General features: G+C 36.0%; 3 protein-coding genes across 3 annotated transcripts in view; 2 read left to right on the forward strand and 1 right to left on the reverse strand.

The window, feature by feature from the left end:
• Window positions 1-1,292, reverse strand: part of LOC107662478 (N-acetylgalactosamine kinase-like) — a 6,788-nt gene extending 5,496 nt beyond the window's left edge. Inside the window, exons 1-3 of the mRNA XM_016452520.1 lie at window positions 1,087-1,292; window positions 835-923; window positions 591-711 (exon numbers count right to left, since the gene is read on the reverse strand). Coding sequence (XP_016308006.1) covers window positions 591-711; window positions 835-923; window positions 1,087-1,136 — 260 coding nt within the window. The 5' untranslated portion in view covers window positions 1,137-1,292. The remainder of the gene's footprint in view (window positions 1-590; window positions 712-834; window positions 924-1,086) is intronic.
• An 84-nt stretch (window positions 1,293-1,376) lies between these two features.
• cops2 (COP9 signalosome subunit 2) lies at window positions 1,377-8,809 on the forward strand. The gene is made up of 13 exons (XM_016452473.1): window positions 1,377-1,462; window positions 1,973-2,086; window positions 2,174-2,251; window positions 2,452-2,577; window positions 2,719-2,808; window positions 3,020-3,097; window positions 5,230-5,404; window positions 6,821-6,999; window positions 7,341-7,393; window positions 7,520-7,617; window positions 7,737-7,819; window positions 7,891-7,949; window positions 8,065-8,809. Exons 1-13 carry the CDS (start codon window positions 1,409-1,411, stop codon window positions 8,207-8,209), a joined length of 1,332 nt encoding a protein of 443 aa, XP_016307959.1. The 5' UTR covers window positions 1,377-1,408; the 3' UTR covers window positions 8,210-8,809.
• Window positions 8,810-10,451: 1,642 nt separating this feature from the next.
• cep152 (centrosomal protein 152) overlaps window positions 10,452-27,542 on the forward strand; it is a 20,658-nt gene continuing 3,567 nt past the window's right edge. The window contains exons 1-24 of the mRNA XM_016452474.1: window positions 10,452-10,733; window positions 10,997-11,092; window positions 15,895-16,004; window positions 16,080-16,140; window positions 16,297-16,611; window positions 16,690-16,852; window positions 17,218-17,358; window positions 18,384-18,523; window positions 18,667-18,867; window positions 18,973-19,120; window positions 20,371-20,462; window positions 20,568-20,725; window positions 20,815-21,028; window positions 21,115-21,228; window positions 21,991-22,121; window positions 22,689-22,817; window positions 22,911-23,046; window positions 23,617-23,802; window positions 24,088-24,333; window positions 25,426-25,557; window positions 25,643-26,019; window positions 26,686-26,884; window positions 27,089-27,152; window positions 27,230-27,385. Coding sequence (XP_016307960.1) covers window positions 11,006-11,092; window positions 15,895-16,004; window positions 16,080-16,140; window positions 16,297-16,611; window positions 16,690-16,852; window positions 17,218-17,358; window positions 18,384-18,523; window positions 18,667-18,867; window positions 18,973-19,120; window positions 20,371-20,462; window positions 20,568-20,725; window positions 20,815-21,028; window positions 21,115-21,228; window positions 21,991-22,121; window positions 22,689-22,817; window positions 22,911-23,046; window positions 23,617-23,802; window positions 24,088-24,333; window positions 25,426-25,557; window positions 25,643-26,019; window positions 26,686-26,884; window positions 27,089-27,152; window positions 27,230-27,385 — 3,700 coding nt within the window. The 5' untranslated portion in view covers window positions 10,452-10,733; window positions 10,997-11,005. The remainder of the gene's footprint in view (window positions 10,734-10,996; window positions 11,093-15,894; window positions 16,005-16,079; window positions 16,141-16,296; window positions 16,612-16,689; window positions 16,853-17,217; window positions 17,359-18,383; window positions 18,524-18,666; window positions 18,868-18,972; window positions 19,121-20,370; window positions 20,463-20,567; window positions 20,726-20,814; window positions 21,029-21,114; window positions 21,229-21,990; window positions 22,122-22,688; window positions 22,818-22,910; window positions 23,047-23,616; window positions 23,803-24,087; window positions 24,334-25,425; window positions 25,558-25,642; window positions 26,020-26,685; window positions 26,885-27,088; window positions 27,153-27,229; window positions 27,386-27,542) is intronic.

Raw genomic sequence — 27,542 nt, forward strand, 5'->3', positions numbered from 1 at the left:
AAGATATAAACGAGCAATTCTTAGAAAAAAAGACTGTATTGCACGTTCATAACTCACAATTGCAAGATATAAAAAGAAGCGATTACTTTTTTAATATATTCTGTGGCAGAAATAAGCGTTCATAAAGTTAGTACTTAAGTATATGGAAGCTTATTTCCACCACAGAATAAAAATATAAAAAGGCAATTGTGACTTTTTTTATCTCACAGTTCAGACTTTTTTTCCCCCTCAGGATTGCAAGTTTATATCTCACAGTGGCTATAAACTATAAACTATAAACTCACAATTCAGAATTTACATATTGCAATTAATAACTCACAATTGTGAGATATAAACATGCAATTCTGGAGAGAAAAGTATTATATATATATATATATATATATATATATATAAATATAATATTTATTTATTTATTCCATGGCAGAAATAAGCTTACATAAAATAAGCAAGTAAATAAATCAATAATAAGTAAGCAAGTAAATAAATAAATAATGAGTAAGCAAGTAAGTGAATGAATGAATTTGTCGACTAAATTTTACCAATTAAATTTTATTAAACAAATTTCAGTAATGAAGAACATTGTTACTCGCTTGTATTTGGGGTCAGTGTTGGCCAGCTGGATTGTTTTGGAGTCGCTGACAGAAACTGCAGCAAGAATATTCTGCTCTATTGCCATTGGCAGGACAGCATAGCCAACAAAATCAATATGCTCTTGGCAGGACAGCATAGCCACAATAATCAATATGCTCACCTGAAAATGATAAGATGTAATATAAAATGCAATGCTGATGGTATTTTTTTAATGTTTACACACTCACACTGTTTGCAACCCACCAATCAAATTCACCCTCCCTGGAGCACAAGCGTAGAAGACAGGCATTTGTCCATATGTTTCATGAAAAGCCTCTTTCAGTTTCTGCAACCTAACAGAAAGAAGGAGGAAATCAGTTTTAAGTGTATGCCTAAAGAAAAAAGACAACAAAGTTAAAACTAAAAAAGCAGGGTGTAGAGCGAACAGATTCCATTCATACGCAGGCGAAGTTATCCGAAGAGCTGCACGAAGCTTTCCGAACCGTCGCAACTTACCTCTCTTTTCCACTGACCTGCACCTTGATTTTCGGTGGAATTGTGGCCATTGTGCAGTTTTTAATCTTTGTTTTGCATTAAATACACTATGCACGAGTGGACTGACACTATACAAGTGCTGTCAGCTGACTGTCACACCCGGAATCATGAGTCTAACAATACGGAAGAATCTGACACGAATCCCGCAAAGCCGTTCGGCTGGATTCGGAAGCACTCGGACAGAATCGGAACTGCGCGCACACCTTTTACAGAAGGCGCGGCGTGACGTCAAAACGCGTTTCTCGCGGAGCATTGTGGGTAAGAGTCTCTCTCCCCGGTCAAAATGTCTGACATGGAAGATGATTTCATGTGCGATGATGAGGAGGATTATGACTTGGTAAGACTGTTTAAAATAAACGCAACTGTAAATGCATGTAATGTAATGCGAAGCCAATATAGTGAAATTTAAAAATGTTTAGCGTGTTTATAGGCGCGTAATTTCGCAAACGAGTTGTTTAGCAGGTGGCTAGTTTGCTAATACTGCAAAAAATTAAGTCAAGGAATAGGACAGCCTTCTTTATTTTAAGTAGTTTTAGCTCAGAGCTCATATATAGAAGCTCTTATGTATGTTTTGTTAACTTGCAGACTCACGTGAAGTTGACTAAATTATGGCTAATGAGTTGCTAGATTTAAACTGCATGATAGCTTGTTTCAGTTTGCTGTGAAATTATTACGTATTTAAGTTTTACAGCTATAAATAATCATACCATAATTATTGTTATGCAGTTGTCATAATCATTCACCATTAAGCCGTACAGTATCTTTCAAGGCGTTTCTCTGTGCAGTTACTTATGAGTTTATGCATACCGTGCTGAAAGTGTCAATTGTTTGTTTGCTTTCACTTCAGGAGTATTCCGAGGACAGCAACTCTGAACCCAATGTGGATTTGGAGAATCAGTACTACAACTCCAAAGCCCTGAAAGAAGATGATCCTAAAGCAGCCCTGAGCAGCTTTCAGAAGGTCAGACAGAACCGAAGATCTTTCAGTGTCAGGATCTGTGCTGTGTGTGACTTTGAAAAGGTGTAATCACTGTTTTCTCTTTTGCAGGTGCTGGAGCTGGAGGGCGAGAAAGGAGAATGGGGCTTCAAAGCACTGAAACAGATGATTAAGATCAACTTCAAGCTTGTGCGTAACAATAGTAGCAGAGATTATTTATTAAATATTATATAATCATAATATATATATATATATATATATATATAATATTTATACATTGTTTTCTTATTTTCATGTGTTTTCTAAAATTTCTAAACCATAATAATACAAATATTATTATGTTAATAATTAACTATAAAATCAGATTTTTTTCATTCTTATTTTTACAGACAAATTTTCCAGAAATGATGAACCGGTATAAACAGCTTTTGACGTATATTAGGAGTGCTGTCACCAGAAATTACTCTGAGAAATCCATCAACTCTATTCTAGATTATATCTCAACCTCCAAACAGGTATTTAATGCATTTTAAACTGCTTTCTGAATTCAGTAATATATTTGTGATGATAAAATAATAATAAAGTCATGTTAATTAAAGGTTATTATGCTAGTAAAGATAATAAAATAATATTTATCTTTTCATGTTTGTTTCCAGATGGACTTGCTACAAGAGTTTTATGAGACCACACTGGAAGCATTAAAAGATGCCAAAAACGACAGACTTTGGTTTAAAACTAACACCAAGGTTTGTGCTCTAGCAATGCATTCTGTGTTTAGATGATCTGTTTTATTTAGCAGATGTTAACCGCACACTTATGTATCAGCAACAATAATATGCACAATACTATGATAATAATTCTGTTAATGCAATTTACATTAATACTGGTGCAAACCTCAGAAAGCGTCTGTATTTAATTCAGGAATATTGCTAACTTCTGCTTCTCTGTTTCCTGTAGCTGGGAAAGTTGTACCTGGAAAGAGAAGAGTTTGGAAAACTCCAGAAAATTCTCAGGCAGTTGCATCAGTCATGTCAGGTAGAGTAAAAATAAGAAAACCTGCTTCAAGTATCTTCTGTGTTGCTCTGAATCTGATTTGATGCTCTTAATTAGACGGATGTAGGGCTGTGCGATATGTATCGTCGACGATAATATCGTAATTGTTGTTTAAACGATATTTGACATTGAGTATATGGCAAAAACCAAACAAAAATACAGCCAGAGTGTGCAAGCATACACTGAGATGTAGGTTAGACTACTGCACGAGCACATTTAGAGTTCACGCTTTCACTGTGTGATTTACTCTATTAAAATACATTTATAATTCCACCGACATATGAGATGAGTGGGCATATGGCTTTTATGTCTTATATTTATATCATCTGATATAGTTAATATCTACGGAAGAGGATTAGAGGCCAAGCAATAATAAAAAAAAAATTTAAGCCATCTCGAGATTAAAGTCATTATAATGTGAGATTAAACGCGTTAAATTTCAAGAAAAATGTCAAAATAAAATGTTTAGAATAAAAGACACTCGTGTCATGTTCATCTTATCTCGTTGGACAGTGTTAGTGGCGCAGGTCGTAGAGTAACGCTCACAGATGAAGCATATGCAGTCGACTCGACTAGAGTTCGAATCCGCCTTTTGCCGAACTCGCTTTTCTTCCTTTTTTCATCACATATCACATCGGATGCTATTACACTAAGTGAAAATAGTGATATATTCTATTTACACTAAGTGACAACAGCAGCAGTTTTAGCGATGTGCTATTTACACTAAGTGAATATAGCAATTCTATTTACGCTATGCAAAAGTAGCAGATCTTTGCAATAAGTGTAAATATTAATTAATGCTATTTATACTTATAAATAGTGACAGATACTGTTTGCACCTCTGTATTGTTGTACATTAACAGGATACAATAATAACATAGGCTGTAAATGATTTTCTTTATTGAAACTAAATAGACGCTGTCTTATTGGTACAAAGCCCTCCCTATAGCCTACCTACACCTAAACCTACCCAATTAATACATCATTATTAAACACTCGTTAGTCAATTGATTTCCACTTTTCTGATGTGATATGTGATGAAAAAAGGAAGAAGAGCGAGTTCGGCAAAAGGCGGATTCGAACTCTAGTCAAACACATATGCTTCATCCACGAACATTACTCTCGACGACCTGCGCCACTAACACTCTCCAACGATATAAAATGAACATGACACGAGTGTGTGTATTCTCAGCATTTTATTTTGGCTTTATTCTTGTAATTTAATGAGTTTATTCTCAACATTATATTGTAACTTTTTTTCTCGAAATTTAACGAGTTTTTTCTCATAATTTAATGGGTTTATTCTCAACATTTTATTTCGACTTTTTTTCTTGAAATTTCACGAGTTTAATCTCGCATTATAATGACTTTAATCTCGAGATGGTTTTATTTTTTTATTATTGCTTTGCCCTAATCCTCTTCCGTAAATATCACACAAAGAGTGACGTTTTTCTCCAAATATCAGCACAATTGCAAATGTGATATTGATTTTATAAAACAGTCAATTAAACAAGAAGTTAGTATTAATTGACTTACATTTTAGACAACTTTAGACAACAGTTCCTGTTTTGCTCTATTTCGTCAATGAAAATAGTTTCAAACAAAGCCACAGCAGAACGGTTTTGCGTCTCTGACTCACTCATGCAATGATTTGCCGCCACCTACTGGCGATTTTGGGTTGATATTTAAAGTGTATTTCCCCTTTTTTTCCCCAAAATCTTTTCAATTATCAATATTCAACTTTTCCTGCATTAAACAGCCTGTGTTGATACTGATTTAATTTGATAGGTAACAGTCCTGTAGTGTCTTACTATTCAAATGTATTGATTAAATTTAAGAATTTGACAAAAAAGATGATGCATACATTTAATTAGGCTAGAAAAAATTGGTCTTATGAAAGGTAAAAATGCCCATAAAATGTAAAAATAAAAAAAAATCAATTTAAACTAATTGGAAAAGTTAATTACTCCTGCAAACTAATCACCACGCCAATCCTAAACCTGCCAAAGTACCAGCACAATAACATGCTCAACAAAATATTGTCTAAATATCGTTATCAACAAAATTCCAGAAAATATTGAGATCCTTTTTTTGTCATTATTGCACACCCCTAGACGGATGACGGAGAGGACGACTTGAAGAAGGGCACTCAGCTGTTGGAGATCTACGCTTTGGAGATTCAGATGTATACAGCGCAGAAAAACAACAAGAAACTCAAAGCCCTCTATGAGCAGTCATTACACATTAAATCAGCCATCCCACATCCGCTCATCATGGGAGTCATCAGAGGTAATGAACACATTTTTAATACCAGAGATGAAATTATGAAGAAAAAAGACATGGAAATTAGTGTTTAGTTTTGTTTTTGGTTTGGGTTGATTTGGTTTTTGTTTTGTGTATAATTGGAAAGTTTGTTTTGCTTTGGTTTGTTTTAGTTTCGTTTGAGTTTTTTGTGTACTATTAAAAAGTTTGTTTGTAGTTGTTAAAATGAAAATTAGTGTCTAATTTTGTTTTGAGGTTGTTTTGTTTTTTTTGTTTTTGGTTTGGTTGGCGCACAATTGCAAAATTTGTTTGTAGTTGGGGAGACATGGAAATGATTACGATTACATTAAACGATTAGAATCCGTGTATCATTCGATCATTCGTTTTTTTTATTTAATATTAAAAGTAGACAAATGAGAAAACGGCTCCTTTTTCGTTTTTTTCCAAAAAACGAAAAACGATAATTCAGCTTAAATTTACGTTTTTCGTTCATGGGTAGAAAAATGAATAAACAGCTTGAATATTCGATTTCTACATGTGGGCGGGAATTAAACGCCCCTTTCTGCTGATTGGTCAGCCGAAGATCAAACCGTGCCTTCATCAGTTCTTCTGCAGAATCACGCAGCAGAATAATAGTCCTCCACTGCTGCAGTTGTACTGATTAATAACCCATTATATCTGTTGTTCTCCGGTTGTCAGTCAGAATGACAGTTCTTGCGTGAACATAGGTCAACCCAAGCCAATTTATTATTCTTTCCCTTTTGTCTTAGTGTTTAAAATATTTATTTTGAAACAAATTAATTAATTTCTTAATTAAACAAACAGACTTACTGGGTGAGCAGGGTAGGCTATGACAGCTGTCATATCATACCCTGCCATGCCCGCTTTAAATATGACTGCTGCTTATTTCCTGTGCATTCTGAAGGTATACTGAGGGTTTGGTGAGAAACAAATGGAAATGGCAAGTTATTTTATTTTATGAAAATCTTGTGTTGCAGTGCGAGTGCGCAGCAGCTCAAGTGCATATCCTTTTGAGATATCAATTATAATCAATTTTAATAAAACACAAGACTACATTATATAACTCTTAACAGTAGGCTATTTAATATCTGTTGTTCTCCGGTTGTCTGTGTACAATTGCAAATTTTGTTTGTGGCTGTGAAGATGAAGACTTAGAAATAAGTGTTTAGTTTTGGTTTGGGTTAATTTAGTATTTATTTTTCATTTGGTTTTTGTTTGTGTTTAATTGGAAAGATTGTTTTGGTATTTGATGTTTTTTTTTTTGTTGTTAGAGTACCTGGAAAGAGAAGAGTTCAGTTTTTAGTTGGTTTGGTTTTTGTTTGTGTACAGTTGGAAAGTTTGGTTTAGTTTTGGTTTGTTTTTGTTTTATGCACAATTGGAAAGTTCACTAATTTTGTTTGACATGTGGCTGGTTCTTTTTAGAATGTGGCGGTAAAATGCACCTGAGGGAGGGAGAGTTCGAGAAGGCACATACAGACTTTTTCGAGGCATTCAAAAACTATGACGAGTCTGGAAGCCCCAGGCGAACCACTTGTCTGAAGTACCTGGTCTTGGCCAACATGCTGATGAAGTCTGGAATCAACCCATTTGATTCTCAAGAGGTATAAGGTGGTAATCATGCGCAGGCCCACATGGGATCTAAGGCCATCAGCAAGCTAGATTTGGAAACCCATATCTCAATTCTCTACAATTTCTCACTGTAGCATGTTCATATCTGAAATATTTTGGTGAATTTGAGTTTACTTATATTGACCAGTAGGCATGTTGTTTCACTAAATGTACATAATTGAAACCTAAAAAGCTACTTATTTTTCTCCCAGAATCAGAGCAGAAAAAAGCACAGAACCGCTGATCTCATCTGGGCCTGACCATAGAAGATAAAATGCTGTGGTCTGTAATATAACTAAATAAACTAATTCTTTCTAAATCACTATGTAACTAGGCGAAACCTTACAAAAATGATCCAGAAATCCTAGCAATGACAAACCTGGTAAGGTACGTGCACACAACTTACACACTTAATTTCTCGATTTATCTGATCCTGTTCTTTTTTTTTAATTCAGTTTTTATGGTCTGAATAGATTGATTTTATGGTATCAATTGCCTTTAACTTGTTTCTAGTGCCTACCAGAACAATGACATCACAGAATTTGAGAAAATCCTAAAGACGAATCACAGCAACATAATGGACGACCCCTTCATCAGAGAACATATTGAGGGTCAGTTTGGGTGGCTTTGACTTTCACGCACATATTCACATATTTATTTCATAAATCTCAGACAACAAATGTGGAGTCAGTAAGTACGTAATAATTTTTCTCTCTGCTTTTCCTTTCAGAATTATTACGAAACATAAGAACACAAGTGCTCATCAAATTGATTAAGCCTTACACTAGGATACACATACCATTTATTTCAAAGGTAAACATTATATTGTATTATATTATATTATATTATGCCATTTTAATGTAATGTTCCCTGTTTTTCTTTAGGAATTGAATATTGATGTTGCAGATGTGGAAAGCTTGCTTGTGCAGTGTATTTTAGACAAGTAAGTTTAACACTTTTTAATAGAGATTTTTGTTTTAATAAAATATGTAAAAATCTATTTTTTATATACTATTTCACTGCATATTTTTTTTATCTTGTGTATGTCTTTCTTTCAGCACAATCAATGGTAGAATTGATCAAGTCAATCAGCTGTTGGAGCTCGATCACCAGAAAAGAGGTGGAGCTCGATACACTGCCCTGGACAAATGGACCAATCAGCTGAACACTCTCAACCAGGCCATTGTTAGTAAACTGGCTTGATTTGACACTGACGATCCTGGAAAACAAGTTGACCCTACAAGCAGCCGGTTGACTCGAGGCTGTCAGTGACATTAACTACTTTCAAGGCCTTTACTCCCCCAATCACAGAAGGGGGAACGTAATTTGGCTAGTGTGTATTTTTTTACAGCTGTAGTCACTTAAGTCAGTTTTAAATGTCCTTAACAGAGCAGAAGTTCCCACAGGATGTCTGCTGTACTGAATTGTTATAGGTCTCTAATATGAACATGTTTGCATCATCTAAAAAAAATGTTTTCTTTAATAGCACATTTTGGCACTTGGCAGACATTTAAAAGGCATACGTTTGTCTTTAATGGAAAGCGTGAGGACATGCTGTGTGAAATTTAATAATTTATTTGTTGAACTGTCTCTTGTCAGAGTCGGCATGTTTTACTTGGTTTGCATAGAACTCAGTTGATGAGTTTTATGCAGTTGCACCGCAGCACATGCATATTAAAAATGCAGTCATTGCTACAATTCCTCTCAAAAAAATATTACAGATCTGTTTAAAGCGTTATGCTGTCTGAGCTCTTTCACTTTTCAACAACAAAAATAAAGAATACGTTATTTGCTTCAGTGAAAAATGTGTCTGTAATGGTGTATGATTTTGTGTGATAAGCAATGAAGTAAAAGTTATAAGATTACATGTACAGGCAATATTTCACCTATTTAAAAAATGATCGCTGAATATACAGAAAAGACAAAGCAATAATTTTCATATATACAGTGCACATTACTCTTTGCTTAGAAGATGGGGAAGTCGTGGCCTAATGGTTAGAGAGTCGGACTTGTAACCCAAAGGTTGCGGGTTTGAGTCTCGTACCGGCAGGGATTGTCGGTGGGGGGAGTGACTGTACAGCGCTCTCTCCCACCTTCAATACCACCACTTTATCTCACAGAGTAAGATGCAGCATGCAGAAGTGACATGCATGATTGTTTATCCACACCAGAATTACCGACTGTAGCCAAAGCACAATAAACTCATTTAGCTTTTTCCAAGGCCCATATTTACAAAATAGAGACTTCTGGGAATCCATACTCTGGTCTCTTGAGACCAATTCAATCAGTTCGGATCTAACAGCATCCAAAATGTTCTGGTGTTGCTAGAGAAGGAGTACAGAGAGAAGTGCCTGTTTCCCACAGTGGCATTCAGTGGTATTTCTGAAATCCTTCATTGAAACAAAAATTGGCTAAGTTTCTTATCTTACAGATATTAATGGCATGTATTTATCTGTTTTTATTAAGAATATGTTAAACCCTTTAACTGTCACCTGTCCCCTCTGTGGGACGCCTAAGTTTACTTCACTATATTACAATGAAATCCTAATCTAATCATGACAAACTATATATCGTTGGAAAGGTCTAAGACTCCTAAATAGATTTTTTACCAATGTTTTTGTTAAAAAATTATGTAGGAAAAGTAATAGATTAATTTTTGACAAGAGTGCACCTCAAAAATCTACATCATAACAGGAGTTCTGACCTTTGTCAAAAAAAGTCTTCTTCAGTATCATGTTACAAAATGTTTTCGTTCATGAATTATACAAATTTAAGTTTGGATCGTGCACTTTCACGTCTATGTAAAGGGTTAATACATTTCAATTTTGCCATCTTTCTATGAATTATATTAGTGATCATTAAGAAAAGACATCTTTTATATTTAATCAGAGGGGGTGTACTCATTTATGCTGTGCACTGTATATATATTTTTACATTTTGTTTTTTTTATATTTTTTACACGTGTGTGTGTGTGTGTAAATAGTATATAATGTAAATATATTGAATAAAATATATAACAATTATACATCTAAACTATTATAATTACCATAAATTGTCTATAATTTTTAAATAGAAAGTGCATACAGTATAGGACAAAAAAAGGACAATAATGAACAATAATAATTTTTCATGCATACACTACACGGCTAAAAGTCCTAACCGAATAACCAAACCAGTTAATATTGATAATCATATAATGATATATAATGTAAATGTATTTACTATAAAAATATATCATTTTAATTGAAAACCATACATGTATAAAATCGTTCATATATTTGTATAAACCAAATAAATAATGTTGTTGTTATGATTATGATTATTATTATTGATACAGTTCTATGGCTGAGAAAATACCTTTCTGTTGACACATGATAGGCCGTAACCATTGGCTATAACGTTCACATGACGTCGTTCCTCCCGTCAGCCAATCAGAATCCAGGACTTTTGCCGCTGTTTAGGGCGCCATGTTTCAGTGGACAGAGACTTTCATCAAAATATTTGCTGTAATATCGATTTTAGTCAACATTAATCGAGTTTCACCATCTGTGACGGACGAACAAACATTTGCAGATCGTTTATTACTCGTACGCAGTCATTTTATATCAATATTGTTGCGGCATGAGTTTGTGAGGCACCGAGACACTGTAATGTGTCTCATAGAAACACTTCATTTGCGATTATTGTGTTACTTTAGCACTGTGGCGACTTTATTAAAGCTTTAAAGGTAAGCAGAGATGATTTAAACTCACATACACAGCCTTGTTTGTGAACTGAAGCTTATAAACTAGTGCTAAATGAACGAGGTGTAACGTGTTGCTTAGAAACTAGCTGGATCTGGGATTAACGATGTTTGATAATGCTACGTACGAACTGGCAAATATGTTTTAGCTGGTTGTTCTGGGTTTTATCAGTAGACTGGTTAAATGAAGTGTAAGTGGATGTGATTGCTGGTCATTTCCTGTCTCAGTGTGTCATTTCTCCTCTCAGATCAGCAGGATGTCCATTGATTTTGACAGTGCAGCTTTACAGACCCAGCAGGAGGAAGAGGAGTATGATCAGGAAGACTACGCCAGAGAGCAAGAGGTATCTGTCCAGTTACTGAGCACTGATACACAAACACACCCACCAGACTGACAGCTGTCATCTGCTGCACTGCATACTTGGACCAAAAAACAGCCAGATGAATTTAAACATTCTACTGTGGACAACAATTTAAAAGGGTCAACATCGGTTAATATATATATATATATATGTATATATGTAATGTATGTGTGTGTATTTACAATTCAAAATATGTATAACAACTGTAATAGTATCTCAGTGAGACTATTTTTTATTTTTTTTATCTTATTTTATTTTATTTTATTTTTGAGCTTGCTGTATGGAACGATCAGTGTAAATATTTATTCAGAATTTCTATTATTCCTATCAAATGTAGAGCTAAGCCTTGAAATCCATTTGTGTGGTTGATTTAAGGTGATTTGTTCTTTCTTTCAGGTCATTCTTTGTCTTATCTTCTCACCATTAGAGTGTTTTATAGGTGCAGTAAACGTGTTTGAGTGTCAGGTCACTTTGAAGACCTTTCCTCATGAGATTTCCCATGTGTGAAATACTGCGTTCACCCTCGGTTACATCAGACCCGTCCGTGAACCATACGACGCAATCAAAGGGGCCCATTTCTGCTCGCCAGCCCTCCTGGTGTTAAAGTACATCATCGCAGATACTGCGCTTGATTGTTATAAATCAGGACATAAACAATCAAACTATAAAAAAAGAGGAGGAGGAGGAAGAGGGCTGAAAGAGTGGCTCAAAGGTAGCCAGTCCAGTCTCTTCAACGTAATATACATATTCCTGCAGGCTGCCTCTGAGGTCAAGGACATTTGGGCAGAACTGGCTGTTATATATATATATACATACAGTATATATTGATTCTTTGGATTCTTTGATGAATTAAAAGTAAAAAAAGAACAGCATTTACTTAAAATAGAAATCTTTTGTAGCAATATACAGTACTGTTCAAAAGTTTGGGGTCAGCATATTTTTTTTCTTTTTGAAAGTAATTAATACTTTTTATTCAGCAAGGATGTGTAAAATTGATTTAAAAAGTGACAGTAAAGACTTAAATGCTGTTCTTTTTAACTTTTTATTCATCAAAGAATCCTGAAAAAAGTATCACAGGTTCCAAAAAAATAACACCGATAGTAAGTGAAGTGAAGTGATGTGTGTGGCCAAGTATGGTGACCCATACTCGGAATTAGTGCTCTGCATTTACCCATCCAAAGTGCACACACACAGCAGTGAACACACACACACCGTGAACACACACCCGGAGCAGTGGGCAGCCATTTTTTGCTGCGGCGCCCGGGGAGCAGTTTGGGGTTCGGAGCCTTGCTCAAGGGCACCTCAGTTGTGGTATGGAAGAGGTACGTGGTACATTCACTCCCCCCACCTACAATCCCTGCCGGTACGAGACTCGAACCCGCAACCTTTGGGTTAGGAGTCCGACTCTCTAACCATTAGGCCATGACTTCCCCCTAAATCAGCATATTGGAATGATTTCTGAAGGATCTTGTGACACTGAAGACTTGAGTAATGATGCTGACGTTTTTTTTGTTTGTAAAATCTAATTGGACAAACATTTGTGTGTGCCCCTGAACAGAATGTGATGTCGTCAGTAGTACACCATGAAATCAAAACTGACAATTAATTTTTGTTTATGAATGTTGCAGTGTTTATTATAGATGATTTACCCATATATCTGTTCTCTCCTCTTATGATGTTTGCACCAGTGTGTAACCTCTCTCCTCAAGCAACCTGTCACTCACATGAAATGATTGCAGCAATTAGCAAACGACAACGATCCAGTTAATCCCCAATGTAAAAAAAAAAAAAAAAAAATCGTCCTTAATTTATTATATATATTTTTTAATCTCATTCAAGAAAATTTTTTAAGACAGTTGCAATTTCCCTTTCATGTCGAATTTAAATCCAGTTTCCGGAAAGCAAACACATCAGTTTTTTTTAAATTATATTACACTTTTTAATGATTTTTTTAATAAAAAAAAAATGTATGTTTACGTAACACTTTCATTACATACATATCTTAATAAAGAGAAAATACTAATAACATTTTGTTGAAACAAAATTTAAGGTATAATTACACTTCAAGAATGACACTGTATTCTATGTCTGCTGGATACATTAACTCACATTCAAGCTATTTTAAGTGAATGTGTTTCAGTTGGTGCCCATTTCTGTTGAAAAATGTGCAATATCAGCTGCAGTTCAGCAGTGAGCTTCTCATATTCAGTGTATGTCTGTTTCAGTTTTTGTGTCCATCTTGTTAAAGCAGGTACATCCAGTTTCATCCGGTTCATGTTTTAAATTTGTATATCTGCTAACAGACATTTCAGTATTCTTTGTGACATTAATATTGTAAACTGTAATTCTAATCAAGTCCTTCTGTCAGGGCTGTTCTTTGTCATGGCCTGCAGTTAATGCTTAACATGCCGGTGTAACCATTAAAAACTAGTGTATGAAACACAAGAGTTTGATTGAATCTTTTTCTTGTGATTTTGTTCCCACGTGAGCTAGCTGACTTTTACTGTGCATGTACTCAAGTTACTCGGTCCACATTTGTTGAATTAGGCTCTTGGTTATTCATATAAGTAGTTAAAGATTCTTCTGTTTCCAGTCACATGCAGTAACGGTGTTTGTTTTTAAAGGGCAGAGCTTCTCCTATCAGAAGCGTGTGTTCTGACTCACCTTACAGCTATCGGCTGCATGAATGGACGTCTGCTGTCATTGGTGCATGTTCAATGCAGTCAGGTGTGTTTGCTGTGTCATATAGCCGGTTTCCACTGCCCTACACACTCACAGCTCTTTACTGAAGCTTCACACGAGTTCATCTCAGAGCAAACGTTTGCTCTGTATGGAGGGATAAATTGTAGGCAATTGCACTTCTCCATTTGGATTAGAATCAGAAAATAATAGTACGAGGTGAATGGTGACCATCAGTTTTGATGTGCATCACATGCGCCGTCATTTTCACAGGCTGTTTGTCTTTTTTTTTGTCCATCAGAGGAGGAATATTTCTGCTCCAGTTAACTGAAACGTATATTCTGACCCCCACAATGGGCCGACCTCAGCCTGGCCAAATGAGGACGGCTTAGTTCCTCGTTTTCTGCTTTCTTTTTTCTGGAGTTATTCATATGACTCATGCTGCTGAAATCCAGCATTGCACACAATAGTGTTTCAGTATGTCATTGAGTCCAAGAGCTCCTGCAGTAGCTGTCGTAGGAGTGTAAATGTGGGAAAGTTTAATTTCCGAGGGAACGTATCAGGATGTGCGGCTCATCCAGCGGGAGTTATGGAGGGTGAGTTTGACTGTCTGTTCTCCGATACTGAGACATGAGCGGTGTTTCATCATGAAGTGAAAGATACTGAAGTTGCTGAAAGTTAGGAGTGCTCAGGCTCCTTTAAGATGCCTCAGGGCCATGTGTTGGTGTTTGTGTGAGAGTTCAGCATGTCTGTAACCGGGCGGGTGTGTTTTTTTAAATGGTTGCTATGGGACTTGCAGTGAATCGGTTGCTTCCATGTGCTTTTTTCGTTTCTCATAGTTTCAGTGTGTTTGCCATTAAACTCAATATTGCATTATTGTATTGAGCAACTTCTGAGGAAAATTATGATAATGTTTAAAATTACATTCCTCGAGAGATGGCCTGTCAGACACTTACTTAGTCTACTTACTGGAGATAAGTAAGTGTATTAGTGGTTGGCTGAAAGTGTTTTTTTTTCTTAAAGATGCACATTATATCAGACCATATGAATATGATCTAATATTAGTGATTTTGCTTTTTTTTTCTTTGTATCAGCAAACTAATATCAAATTTAACTGTGGATTTTAGATTAACTTTGCTAACCTAAATGAATCACAATAATCACACTTATACAGATCCCTCCTTCATTATAGGGACGTTTTTATCATCTTAAAATGAGTAGTTATCCATATTTCATACCGCACGCTGTGATGATGCTAAAGTGAATTTAGGTATAATTAGAGTGATCATGCTTTTTTTTTTACACAAGGTAGTGTAGGCTTTAACCAGCCATAACATAAAAATAGTTGATATATATCAAGAGAAAAATGTGTGTATGTAGATACACCATTCTCTTGTACACTACCATCTGAATTGTCTGCATTTAATCAAAATAAGTGTTTGTTTATAATGTTTACTTCCTGTTTTGTAAGTTATTTGTTCCTAGGTATATTACTTTGCTTGTTTTTTTTTTAATTAATTTTTATTTATTTGAAGAAAATCACTGGTTAAAAATAAAGAGAGTAATAGCTTGCAGAGTGCAATGCCTGATGTCCCAAATAGATAACAAACAAAAATTAATTTCTTTTTGTAATTTTTTTTTTTTATATTTGGCAACCAATCGTTAGCTGTTTTTAAAAACAACAAACATCTCTTGGTATCTCTGAATAGAGATTGCATTTACATTTAGGTCTTTTTTTTTTGTAATTTTTTTTTTTTATATTTGGCAACCAATCGTTAGCTGTTTTTAAAAACAACAAACATCTCTTGGTATCTCTGAATAGAGATTGCATTTACATTTAGCCTATGTTATATTAATTTATAAGCAAATCCCACCACTCGTTTGTTTTCGCTGAATGCACCACTGTCATAGAAGCATGGATTGACATGATATCATACTAATATCTCAATTTGGACCTCAGGTTTTCAGATCCAAGTGGACCCGTGAAGACCTCTAATCTGTTCCTTAACAGTCTGGCGGGGGAGAAGACCGCTTGTGGGTGGGGCAAATACCGTCCTGAATGGTTGTTTGAATTTTTTATTGATTGGTTTGTTTGTTTGTTTTAGCTCCACAAGCTCCTGACTGATCTCCCTGATGACATGCTGGATGACAGCGCCGACTGCTCCTCACCTGAGCTCGACCGCTCCACCTGCAGTCACCCAGAAGACAACAACAGGTACAAAACACCCTTATGCAACACTTACCTGAAATACATATTTAATAAAACATACCTAATGTGTTTGTCTTTCAGACCGCAGCATGCCTGGAATGTGCCACAATGGGAGCATCCAAGACCCTCTTCCCATGAGGAAGTGAGTTTATTAGTTTCAGATGCAGCAAAAACAGCCTGATTACTTATGAGAGTCATTGAAAGGATGAAAATGGTCATAAAATTTGATGCATTTAATATACTGTAGCAAGTTACACTGACTGTATTCACTTAATAATTTTCTTGCATGTGTGTGCAGCACTATGAGGAGGAGTATCATGAGGACTACAGCTATAGGAGTCAAACGTCTCAGACCAACAGTCACCCTCATTACCTGCAGACCGGGACAGAACATTTACCCACCAGCTGGGACCCACAGAACTACCAGTACCAGAACGGAGACTATGCACACTCATCCGCAGGCACGGACGAGTCCCACGGCACTGACTTCTCCACTGGGGACGGGGCGGAAGAGGATGCGTACCCTCATAACGCTCTTCAACATGGGGCAGGCTACCATGGAGATGAGGCACAAGTCCATGGAGAGCAGAACAACATCAGAAACCACTTTCAGGTGAATGCCTGCAGCCAATTTTTATTTCTTTTATTAAACATTGTATGCATGTTTCTAAATTTTGCACATTTGTTGAAGGTTTTTGATAATGGAGGAGCTAGGAACAAACCCACTGATGCCTACAAGGCTAGTTACCACCCACATCAACCTTCAAACCAGCCCAAGATGTTCAATCCTCAAGTGACCAGTCAGAATGGCCCCTTTGACCAGATTCAGAGAGACTTCCTGGACTCAACTCAGAGTAAGATACCATTATACACTACCATTCAAAATGTTGGGGGTTGGTAAGATTTTTCAGTGTTTTAGAAAGAAGTCTCTTTTGCTCGCCAAGGCTGCATTCATTTGATCAAATTACAGTAAAAACTTAGTGTAATAACTGTAATAACTTACTCTAAAAACTATTACATAATTACTCCAGTCTTCAGTGTCACGTGATCCTTCAGAAATCATTCTAATATGCTGATTTTCTGCTCAAGAATCATTTCATGAAAAATGTTTGATGAATAAAAAAGTTGAAAAGAACAGCATTTATTGGAAATTGTATTTGTAATGACTATGTTAGTAGTATTTTAGGAGATTGAGGTGTGTTGTATGAATGTTGTTCAGATACAGCAGATGGTCAGCAGCTGGCACAGCTTCAGATTTTAAACCGAGCTCAATCCAGACAGATCGAGGAGCTGGAACAGAAACTAGAGGACTGCAGGAGGAGGATGAGATATCTGGAGCACCAATTCACCATTGTTAAAGGTCAGATTAACCAGATTATCACTGCTTTAAATTCAGCTCTTTCCCAATCATAATTTCTTTTTTATTAATTATTATTTTGTTTTTTAAAAGCTCATCAACATCTATGTTGCTAGTTTATCAGCTATATTATTTGATCCCTCATAATACATAAAAACTGCATACTGTTTTCATATTCTGGGTTAATTTTGACCCGGTGGGAACGTAAGCTTTTAAAACAGTCATAACTTGTCATAAACAGTCATAACATAACATAGTTATAACATTAAAGCTATAAAACTTTTTTAATGAGTGAACTAGCAAACATTTAAAAGTGTTGCATGTTACAATGTTATTATTATGTCACTTGCCACTTTTTTTAAATAAAAAAAATTTAATTTCAAATATTATGTGAGCTATAGTGAAAAATAACAATATGATACATTTTATTTGAGTATATGAAATTTATAAGAGAGTATAACATGAAGATTACCATTATTAACTCCTGCATATTCCTTTTCTAACAAAACAACACCAGATCAAAATCAGTGTTACTCAGTAAAATGTGGGTTTCTCCTTTTTCAAACCTTCTTTCCTTTTTCAAATTTAGGCTATTTGGTCCTTCAACTTTTGCTCTGCACCCCTTTGGGCAGCAGTTAATTTGATATTGTTTACTATTGTTGTCTGTGTGCATGCATATTCATGTTTTTCAACAAAATTCAGTCCTAAAAGTTTGTGAGAGATACAGGAAAGATGCTAAATATATATTTACAGAAGTATTTTTTCTGAGAGATCAAATCCAGTCAAAACTGAACCAGAATGTGAAAGGTGGTACAATTAAGGTTATTTTATATTTCTTCAGAAAAAAAAAATCTGGAAAATAAGTATATTTTGGATAGTCTTAACACATTAGCAAAGTTTGATTCCCATACTAAAAAACTATTGTATGCACTCCTCTGGGTCAAAAGTGACCTGGAATGTGTTTTAAGTGTTGATCTCATCAGTTTTAACACGAATTTAAGCCACAAAATGTGTTGCTTTTTGTTTAGATGAGAAAGACGGTCTGACCACATCATTGAAGGAGTCCAGTGCACTAGTGGAGGAGGCGAAAGAGAGAGAAGCGCAGCTGCAGGGGAGAATCAGATCTCTGGAGAAACAGGTTCAGTCTCTCACAGACAGAGAGCAAGAGGTACGAGCTCATGAATTCCTCATGCTCAACATCAGTCACACAGCAAGTCCAGGTCAACTCATTTATTGGGGCTTGTTGAAATAGTGTATAGTGGTGATACACTGTGCAATTCCTTATAAGAGAGGAAATGTGTGCGTACACAGATCCTAAAGCAGCAGCGTGTGGCTGAGGCGGCGATGGACAGCATGAAGGAGCAGATGATGGATCTGTGTCGCTCAGACACTCTGACACGAGCACGAGACCAGCACGATAGAGACATGGTCGCCATCCGGGAGCAGTATGAAGCCAAACTGCTCACCCTTCAGCAGAAACTAGACGCACAATCACAGAGTCTAAACGAGCAGGTCAGATACATGTAGATATGAATTAATCCTTAGTGCGGCTTAACCCCTTACAACAGAGGGCAGTGCAGGCCTGCAGTTTCACTGAGTGTTGTGTGTGTTTGTCAGGTCGAGGCGGGCCAGCGGCTGCTGGATCAGGTCCGGCTGCTGGAGCGTCAGAGGGAAGAGGATCAGGTGGACAGAGCCTCCGTCATCAACACCCTCACACAGCGCCTGGAGGAGAGCCAGCAGCAGTGTGCCAAACTGCTCCACATTGGTATGTGGCATCCCATGTGCTTCTGTTTGTTTTTACTCTTGTGATTGCTCGAGCCTCATGGGTAATTGAATGGGCCAGTAATCGTTTTTTCTTGCAGTTAAAACAGTTTAAGCATTCCAGCTGAACTACAGTGACTCAAGTATGCAGAATCTGGGGCCTTCACATTCACTTAAGTTACCAGAAGGTGCTCTTGGGTTGTGTTAAATCGTCTTAGAATGACATAAAATCCTGGGCACATCTTGTGTATATTTGTAAAAAGTGTTTATTGAAGTGGACTTTCCATAAAGGATATAATAATAATAATAGTAGTAGTAATAATAATAATAATTATTATTGTTGTTGTTATTGTTATTTAATAATAATAATAATGAAGTATAATACTGTATTACAATAATTTTTATATCATAAAATTATAATTAAAATATAAAAATAAACACATTTATCTAACTGTTTTTCTTTGTTTTGTTTTTTATTGATTTCATTTTATAATTTTTTTTACGTATGTTCCCAATATTATAACAAGTATAATATTCTATTACAGTTGTTTTTTATACATTTTAAAATGATAAAAATATGGAAATAAGAATTTTATCTAATTTTTTATTTATTATTTTTACCTCTTAGGTTCTGTTATTGTTATTTAATAATAATAATAATAATAATGAAGTATAATACTGTATTACAATAATTTTTATATCATAAAATTATAATTAAAATATAAAAATAAACACATTTATCTAACTGTTTTTCTTTGTTTTGTTTTTTATTGATTTCATTTTATAATTTTTTTTACGTATGTTCCCAATATTATAAAAAGTATAATATTCTATTACAGTTGTTTTTTATACATTTTAAAATGATAAAAATATGGAAATAAGAATTTTATCTAATTTTTTATTTATTATTTTTACCTCTTAGGTTCCCCTTAAAAATGTGAAATATTTGAAATATTTTGTTGTTGTTTAATAAAAATCAAGGATAATATTTTATTGTAATTTTTATATTTTTAAATGAGACATATTATAGTGAAATATAAAAATGAACAGTAACTGTAGTATCTATTTTTTTATTTATTTACTAATGGTACTTTTTGTACCATTATCAATATATGTCAATATACGAGGTTGCAGTTCATGCAGCAAAAAGTCAACTTATTTAATGTTTTCAATGTCCCCTTTAATTAATTAATTGAAGATTTGTCTCCCTCATGCCTGTTACATCTTTATCAAAGCTTCTTTTATTCTCTGCAGGCTCTGTTCAAGAGATGAGTCAGTTACAGATGAAGCTCCAGCAGGCTCAGTCTGCCCGCTCTATCAGTGAAGACATCAACAAAGCCCTGCAGGTCAGTCAGTCCACTAATGTTTGACAGCATCTCCAGTCATGGCAAACATTAAAGCTGTCCATAATCAGGCTACAAACAGAGCACATGTGTTTCTTCTCTCATCAGGAAGAGATGACTGAACTAAAGGAGCAGATAAATCTGTATGAGTCTGCCATTAAACATGGAGCCTTGGAGTCTAATGGAGACCGGGAGAACCAGCTGTCTGAGTCCTACGTGGACCTGAGGATCAAGAAGTCCAAGTGGAAAAATGGACGAATCCACAGGTAATGTTATATTGTACAATAACAATCCAAAAACTGCATTGCTATATTGTTTATAATGTCAAGCTTCTCATAATGACTTTGTTTTCCAGCACACCTCATATTGCAGAAGAAGGAGACTCGACCCTGCTGAAGGAGGACGTGGTGCGAGAGCTGAAGAGCGAGTTGCAGCGCTGCCTGAGCCACCTGAAGACCAAGCGTCTGAAGATCTCTGAGCTGCAGGAGGAGCTGCGACGCTCTCAGACCAGAGCAGAGCAGCTGCAGACGCAGCTAGAGCAGGCTGAGAGAACTGTACGAGACTCTAAGGTCTGACCTACAGCAAATCAGTGCTTGATGGATCAACCTGTGTGCTGTAGTAGATGTTAGACTTACACCATGTGCGTTTACTACAGGTGAGGGAGAGCAGCTTGGAGAAACACCTGGAAACATCCCACATGACTGCCGCCCCTCACAAAGACCTCATCAGACTGCAGGAGGAGCGGCAGGTGCTGCAGGAGAGAGTGGAGGTCAGTGCAACTTCACAGTCACAAACTTAGAGGACTGTTGTGTCTTGATCAGTGTTGTTTTTTTAACTAAAAATAAAACTATTAAAAATAATTTTCATTAATTGGAATAAAGCTGAAATAATCTAAATAAATAATAGAAATAACAATTTAAAAAAACTTTAAAATTAGAAATGTTGCCTTGGCAACTAACTGAAATAAAATAAGCTTAAGTTGAAGTTAAAAAATATACTAAATCTGAAATAAGATTAAATTAAAGCTAAACAATAATGTATAAAAATATTAATGATTAAAAATTGATAATCAAGTAAATCAACAATAAAGCAATTAAATTAACTAAGAAATCAAATGGAATAAAAATCTATTATTTAGGAAAAAAAAATCTAAACATGTATAAATGTAAAAGACCAGTGTCATGTTAAAAAATCATTTTTGTTAATTGAAATAAAGCTTAAATAAAACAAAACAAAAATATTAGACGACAAACTTATTTGATTTCAGGTAGTTTTCAAAACAGCATTTTTTATTTTTGTTTAAGGTGAAGTAATATTAAAACTAAACCTGAAATTTAAAAAGTTATAAATAAACTATAAATATACAACTTATAAAAATGACAAAAACACATAATACAATTAAAAACAAAAGCTAATTCTAAAGATTAATAAAGACTATAATAGTATACAATACTAAAATAACACTTAAGAAGTTACTATTCAATTAGCTAGTTGTTGAATACTAGTTGACCATCCCTATTGTGAACTGCAGGCTCTGGAGAAGAGGAATCAGGAGCTGAAGCAGAGTGAAGAGAAGGTGAAGGCTGCCAACTCTGAGCTCTGCACCAAGATGAGAGAGATGATCCAGGAGCTGGACCAGGAGAAACAGGAAGCAGCAGAGAGGTCACATGTTCATGCATTTTGCTAAAGCGATAGTTAATTCCCCTCTGGTGCACCTTCTGTGGTGTTTCATAAGTAAAATCATAGATATTTATGGGTAAATGTCACATTCAACCGCTCCAGACACATCAACGTGTCGGCCATCTTGGAAAGGTCAATGTGTCGTCACTCACAATAAAAATCAAGATTGCTCAACATTGCGCAGCCTCTGGTTGTAAAAACTGCCGCAATTTAAATTCCTGAAGAAATTGATCAACTTTCACTGATAAGAATGTGTTTGTTTGTGTCTTTAATGTGTATTAACTCAATATTACAGGTTTTTAAACTATAGGACCTTTTAAATGTTGTTGTAGCTAACGGCTTTGTCTTGTTGTATTGTGTTAGTTTAGCATCATCGGATGAAGTCTACTCCAGATATAGATATTCATACAAGCACATCCATCGGGTGGCAGACGTACAGGCTTTGACCATTCCAGTATGGCGGATGGCTTACGTATAGCGGCTTATAGAAACAGCCGCTAATAGGGCATCTACCTATACATATCTATAGGTAAAATGCTCTGTGTGCAGGGATGAGAGGACTCAGCAGCAGTTCAGGGATGACGTGGTGAATCGTGTCCGGGAGGAGCTCGCACAGGAGCACACGGCTCACATAGAGCAGCTCTCCAGCCAGCAACAGCAGCACCTCCAACAGCTCGAGTACTGCACTACACCTCCACCTTTAAACAAAACGATTGGAAACTTCATGAAGGATCATAATCTTCATAAAGTATGCTCTGGGTCCATCCACAGGTCAAAGCTGACTGATCTCAGTCAAGAGGTGTTAGCTGTGCAGGAATGCTACATTTCTGTTTGCAAAGAGAAGGACAAGCTGGAGGAAAATCTCCAAAACAAGCTTGAAGAACAGAGGAGATTGAAAGAAAATGAGGTAAGCGCAAGATGCTGAATAAATAAGTTAATTAATTTATTGATTGATTTGTTGGTTGATTGATTTAATTATGTACTTAATTATTTATTTATTTTAATTTATTTCATTTTTATTTAAAATATTAATTCATTTAATGCAGTTTTATTTATTTGTTTAATTTGTTTAATTTATTATTTATTAGTTTTTAATTTAATTATTGTTTTTATTTATTTATTTTTTATATTGTTGACTCAGAGAGTCTCCCTGTCTAATTGGGGATTAATTTATTGATTTTATTTATTTGTTTGTTTATTTTTATTTATTTGTTTTTTTTTATTAAATTATCTTTATTTAAATATTTATTTGATCAGTGATTAAAAATAGTTGTTATTATTGGATTTTTGTGAATATTTAATCAATGCATTGATTTTTATTAATTAATTAATATTTATTATTATTGTTGTTGTTGTTGTTGTTCTTGTTATTATTATTATTATTACGGTCTATTTAGGGGAACAGGTTTTCTTCTGAGAGTCAAAAGTCTGACCGTGTGAGACTGTTAACATTTGATCATGTTTCTTGTTGCTTCAGTTAAAGAGGCGAGAGGAGAGTGAGGCTGCTCTGGAGAGACTGAGGTCTGATCTGGAGCATCAGCATCAGGAGGACGTGTCTCGGCTCAAAGCCCAGTGGAAGACAGACACGCAGGCTGAGATTGAGCTGCGGGTCAGAGAGCAGCTGGAAACGGCCAGGAAGAGCTGGCAGCAGGAGCAGGAGACGGTTAGTGATGATGGGCCAATTACATCAATGATCTTTCTACTCAGTGCCAAGCCAGCATGATCTTACTAAATGTCACTGTTGTGCCATTCAGATGTAGGTCAAATGCTCTTATATTTTGCCTTTTATATATTTTATCTGTGTCTGTCTGCATATCTTTTGCCTGTATTTTTTTGTTTCATCTGTTTATCTGTCTGTTTGTCCTTTTTTTGTCTATATTTTTGTCTGTGTGCATGTCTTTTTGCCTGTCTTTGATTTGTCTTTCTTGTTTGTCGGTCTTTGTGCTAGTTGGAGCAGTCCTGGGCTCAGAGGTTACAGGAGGTTGAGGAAGAGGTCAGGAAGGCCAGGCAGTCAGACACCCGTGAGGGAGCGTGTCAGCTGATTTCAGTGGAGGAGCTGGAGGTCCGGCTCAGTGCTCAGAGGGAGACCCTGCAGCAGGAGGCTGCGACGGCCCAGGCCAGAGCCGTGGAGGAAGCAGTACGAGATGCTCAGATAGAGATGCAGCAGAAACACACTGATGACATCACACTCCAGGTGTGACTGATTTACAGCCCTTACTGTGAAAACTAATTTATTCAAACATGCATTAAATAATGAAGACACAACAGGATCAGTAAAAATATAAGGTATATTTCATATAGTGCATATATTTAGACAAATGCTCCTCTCTGGAATTACTTTTTTCTACTAGACTATCTAGTTTATGGACATTGAATGCCTTCCCAGAGGTACTGTAAATGTGACATTATTGTTTACAAGCTGTTTTATTGATTGACGTCTTTCCACAATGGTAACATCACTGTTTTGGTCAATGATTTCGGCCCTCCAAAACTATTTTGATGGAAACCAGAAATTGCTGTTTTGAATGAAAAATTGAAAAATTTCAGTGCATCACTACTATAAACTTACTGTATGATAATTGCAAATACAATTTCAAAATGATCAACACGATTAAACTTTTTCTGAAAAGCCTGTTGCAAACATTCTACTACAAGCCTTCTTTCGTCTGATTAATGGTATTTTTTAGCAAGTAAAAGACCTTTTTATTATAATTGTGAAAATGTCACCCTTCAGGTTATGGTTCACTTGTCTTTTTGCTGTGAAATATTTACTGAATTTTATGACATACACTTAAAAATAACTTTTATATTATTAGTAATATTTCATGATATGAACACTTACTAGACTGAAGCAACTTAGGTTTACTTGATTATCCATGCATCATTATTTAGAAAATTCTTATTAAAACTGTGAGTATCAGATATGATCATCTCTCAGTCATCATTGTATTGCGTTGCATTATATGTTTTTGCCCCACAATAAAAACTAGAGCTTTGATCATAAAACTAAGCATTTCAGTGTGATCGTAGTAAGACAAATAGGAAAAATAGAGTGACAACTTGATATTTATATGCATTTTATGAAAGTAGTCTGCTATACGTTTATAAAGATCTCATTGATTTACAATCTATCAGAATTTCATCTTACTTTTTGGCCATATAAATACTGCACCAAATTGTGTATTTTTGCTTCGTTTTGGACTTCTTTCCTATATATTTTCCATTCCAGACTTTTATCTTATTTGTCAGGTTTTACAGAGTTTATAATCATTTCTGACTTTTCTAGGTTGAAGGTGCGATATCAAGGGCTCGTTCTCGATGGCTCCAGGACTTGACCTCCCTCCCAGAATACAAAAGCAGCCTGCAGACAGAGAAAGATGAATGGGAGCGACTTCAAAAGCAGCATGTCCAGGAACAGGTATTTGTTGTAGTGATCATTGTGAAATGATTTCTTATCTCATATTTATTTTCTGAACTGCTCAACACTCACCTCCTGATCCCAGGTGTCCTCGGCTGTGAAGGCAGTGGAGGAAAGGTGGCAGGACACGCTCCGCACCAAATGCGCTGAACTGGAGCAGTGTAACAGGAGAAACAGTGAGCTCCAGGAGGAAGTGCTTACCCTCAGCACCCGACTGGAGCGTGCGTGTCAGGAGCAGGCTGCCCTCGTGAAAGCAGAGCTGGCTGCGGCCCGAGACGTTTGGATCAGAGACAAGCAGGAGGAGATGTCCCGCCTCAGGGCGCAGCTCCAGAGAGAGCAGAAGCAGAAACTACAAGCCGTCTTGGAGCAGAACCTGGAGCAAACTGACAAACAAAGAGACACAGAGCTACAGAAAACTCTCAGACAAAAGGAGCAGGAGTGGAGAGATCAGCAAGAGATCAGGTTCATAATAATCACCATAATTAGGAGGGTTTGCAAGCTAGAACAGAATTTGGTTTAAGCAGGGCCCTTTTGACGTGAGCCAATAATCAACAAAAAACCCTAGCATCTGCATAGCAACACACTAAATCCATCTATCTATCTGTCTGTCTGTCTAATATGCAGTATGCACTAATATCTTTAATACAATTTCCTGTTATTTCATCATTATTTATCTTTGATTGTATTAAATATTGTTTTTAATTTAATTATTGTTTAAATTATATTTTTTTATATTGTTGGCTCAGAGAGTCTCCCGGTCTAATTGGGGATTAATTTATTGATTTTATTTATTTGTTCATTTATATATTTGTTTATTTTTATTTATTTAGATATTAGATTTATAAAACATTTGTAATAATACAATGATCAGCAACATTTAATATTCACTTTTGTGGAGCTTTATGTAAATTTTTAATACTATAGATATTTATTTATAGTGAAGTACACGAGTGTAAACAGTTACTGTCATTTTACATAAATAATAACATTTGAATCAATAGAAGCAAAGTCTTGGAACATAAAAGGGATAAAACATTTTGACTCCTGAACACAAACCTTCTAAACATGAGTTTATGAATGTATGCTGTATCAGATGTGGTGTTTTAAAGGAGCACTGCTGTTTTGCAGACTGCAGGAGGAGAAGCAGCGGGTGCTGGAGGAGGTGCTCCGTGATCTAGAGGTGCTGCAGGAGGGAGTGGAGAGGAGAGAGAGTGGAGAAGAACAGAAGCTCAGCAGTGCACCAGGAACCATTAGATCCAGAGTTTGGGAGATCTGCAGAGAATCACTCAGTCAAACCGTCAACCAAGCTAAGCAGGAGTGGAAGAAGGTGCGTGTCTGCTTCCTGAGACAAACTGAAAATCTACTGACATGCCCTGTCACTGTAATGAGCACAACTGCACACATAGAGTTCCCCCTTCTTTATTACTCAAAATATTCATATCATATAAATCTTCATATTTATAGTCTCTAGATCATCATCAATCTCCACCCAGAGAAACACCCCAAATATTTTCTTTCTCTCACACTCCAGAGCAGCGAAGACAAGCTGAGACGTGTGCTGAAGGAAGCCCAGGAGCGCCATGAGGCAGAGATCGGTAAGACTCACATCACGCACACCTCACACACTGCTGGATCAGCGCCTCTTCCCTCCTTACACCTCCTCACCCTGCAGCAGGTCTGACGGCCCAGAGGAAGCAGAGTGAATGCGCTGAGTCTGTGGCCAAACTCCAGAAGAAGAATCAAGAGCTCCAGAGACATCTAGAAAAGGCCTGCCGACAGCTCCAGAGGACCGTGCGAGAGCACAAAAACACCCTGCAGAAGATGAAAGGTGCTGCTTATTATTCAGAGTCATCTGCAGTGTGAAGTCTGTTAAAGGGTTAGTTCACCCAAAAATGAAAATTAGCCCATAAATTACTCACCCTCAAGTCCTCCTAGGTGTATGACTTTCTTCTTTCAGACGAATCCAGTCGGAGTTATATTAAAAA

This window comes from Sinocyclocheilus anshuiensis, unplaced genomic scaffold (assembly GCF_001515605.1).
Source record: "Sinocyclocheilus anshuiensis isolate Anshui unplaced genomic scaffold, SAMN03320099.WGS_v1.1 scaffold807, whole genome shotgun sequence".
NCBI lineage: Eukaryota > Metazoa > Chordata > Actinopteri > Cypriniformes > Cyprinidae > Sinocyclocheilus > Sinocyclocheilus anshuiensis.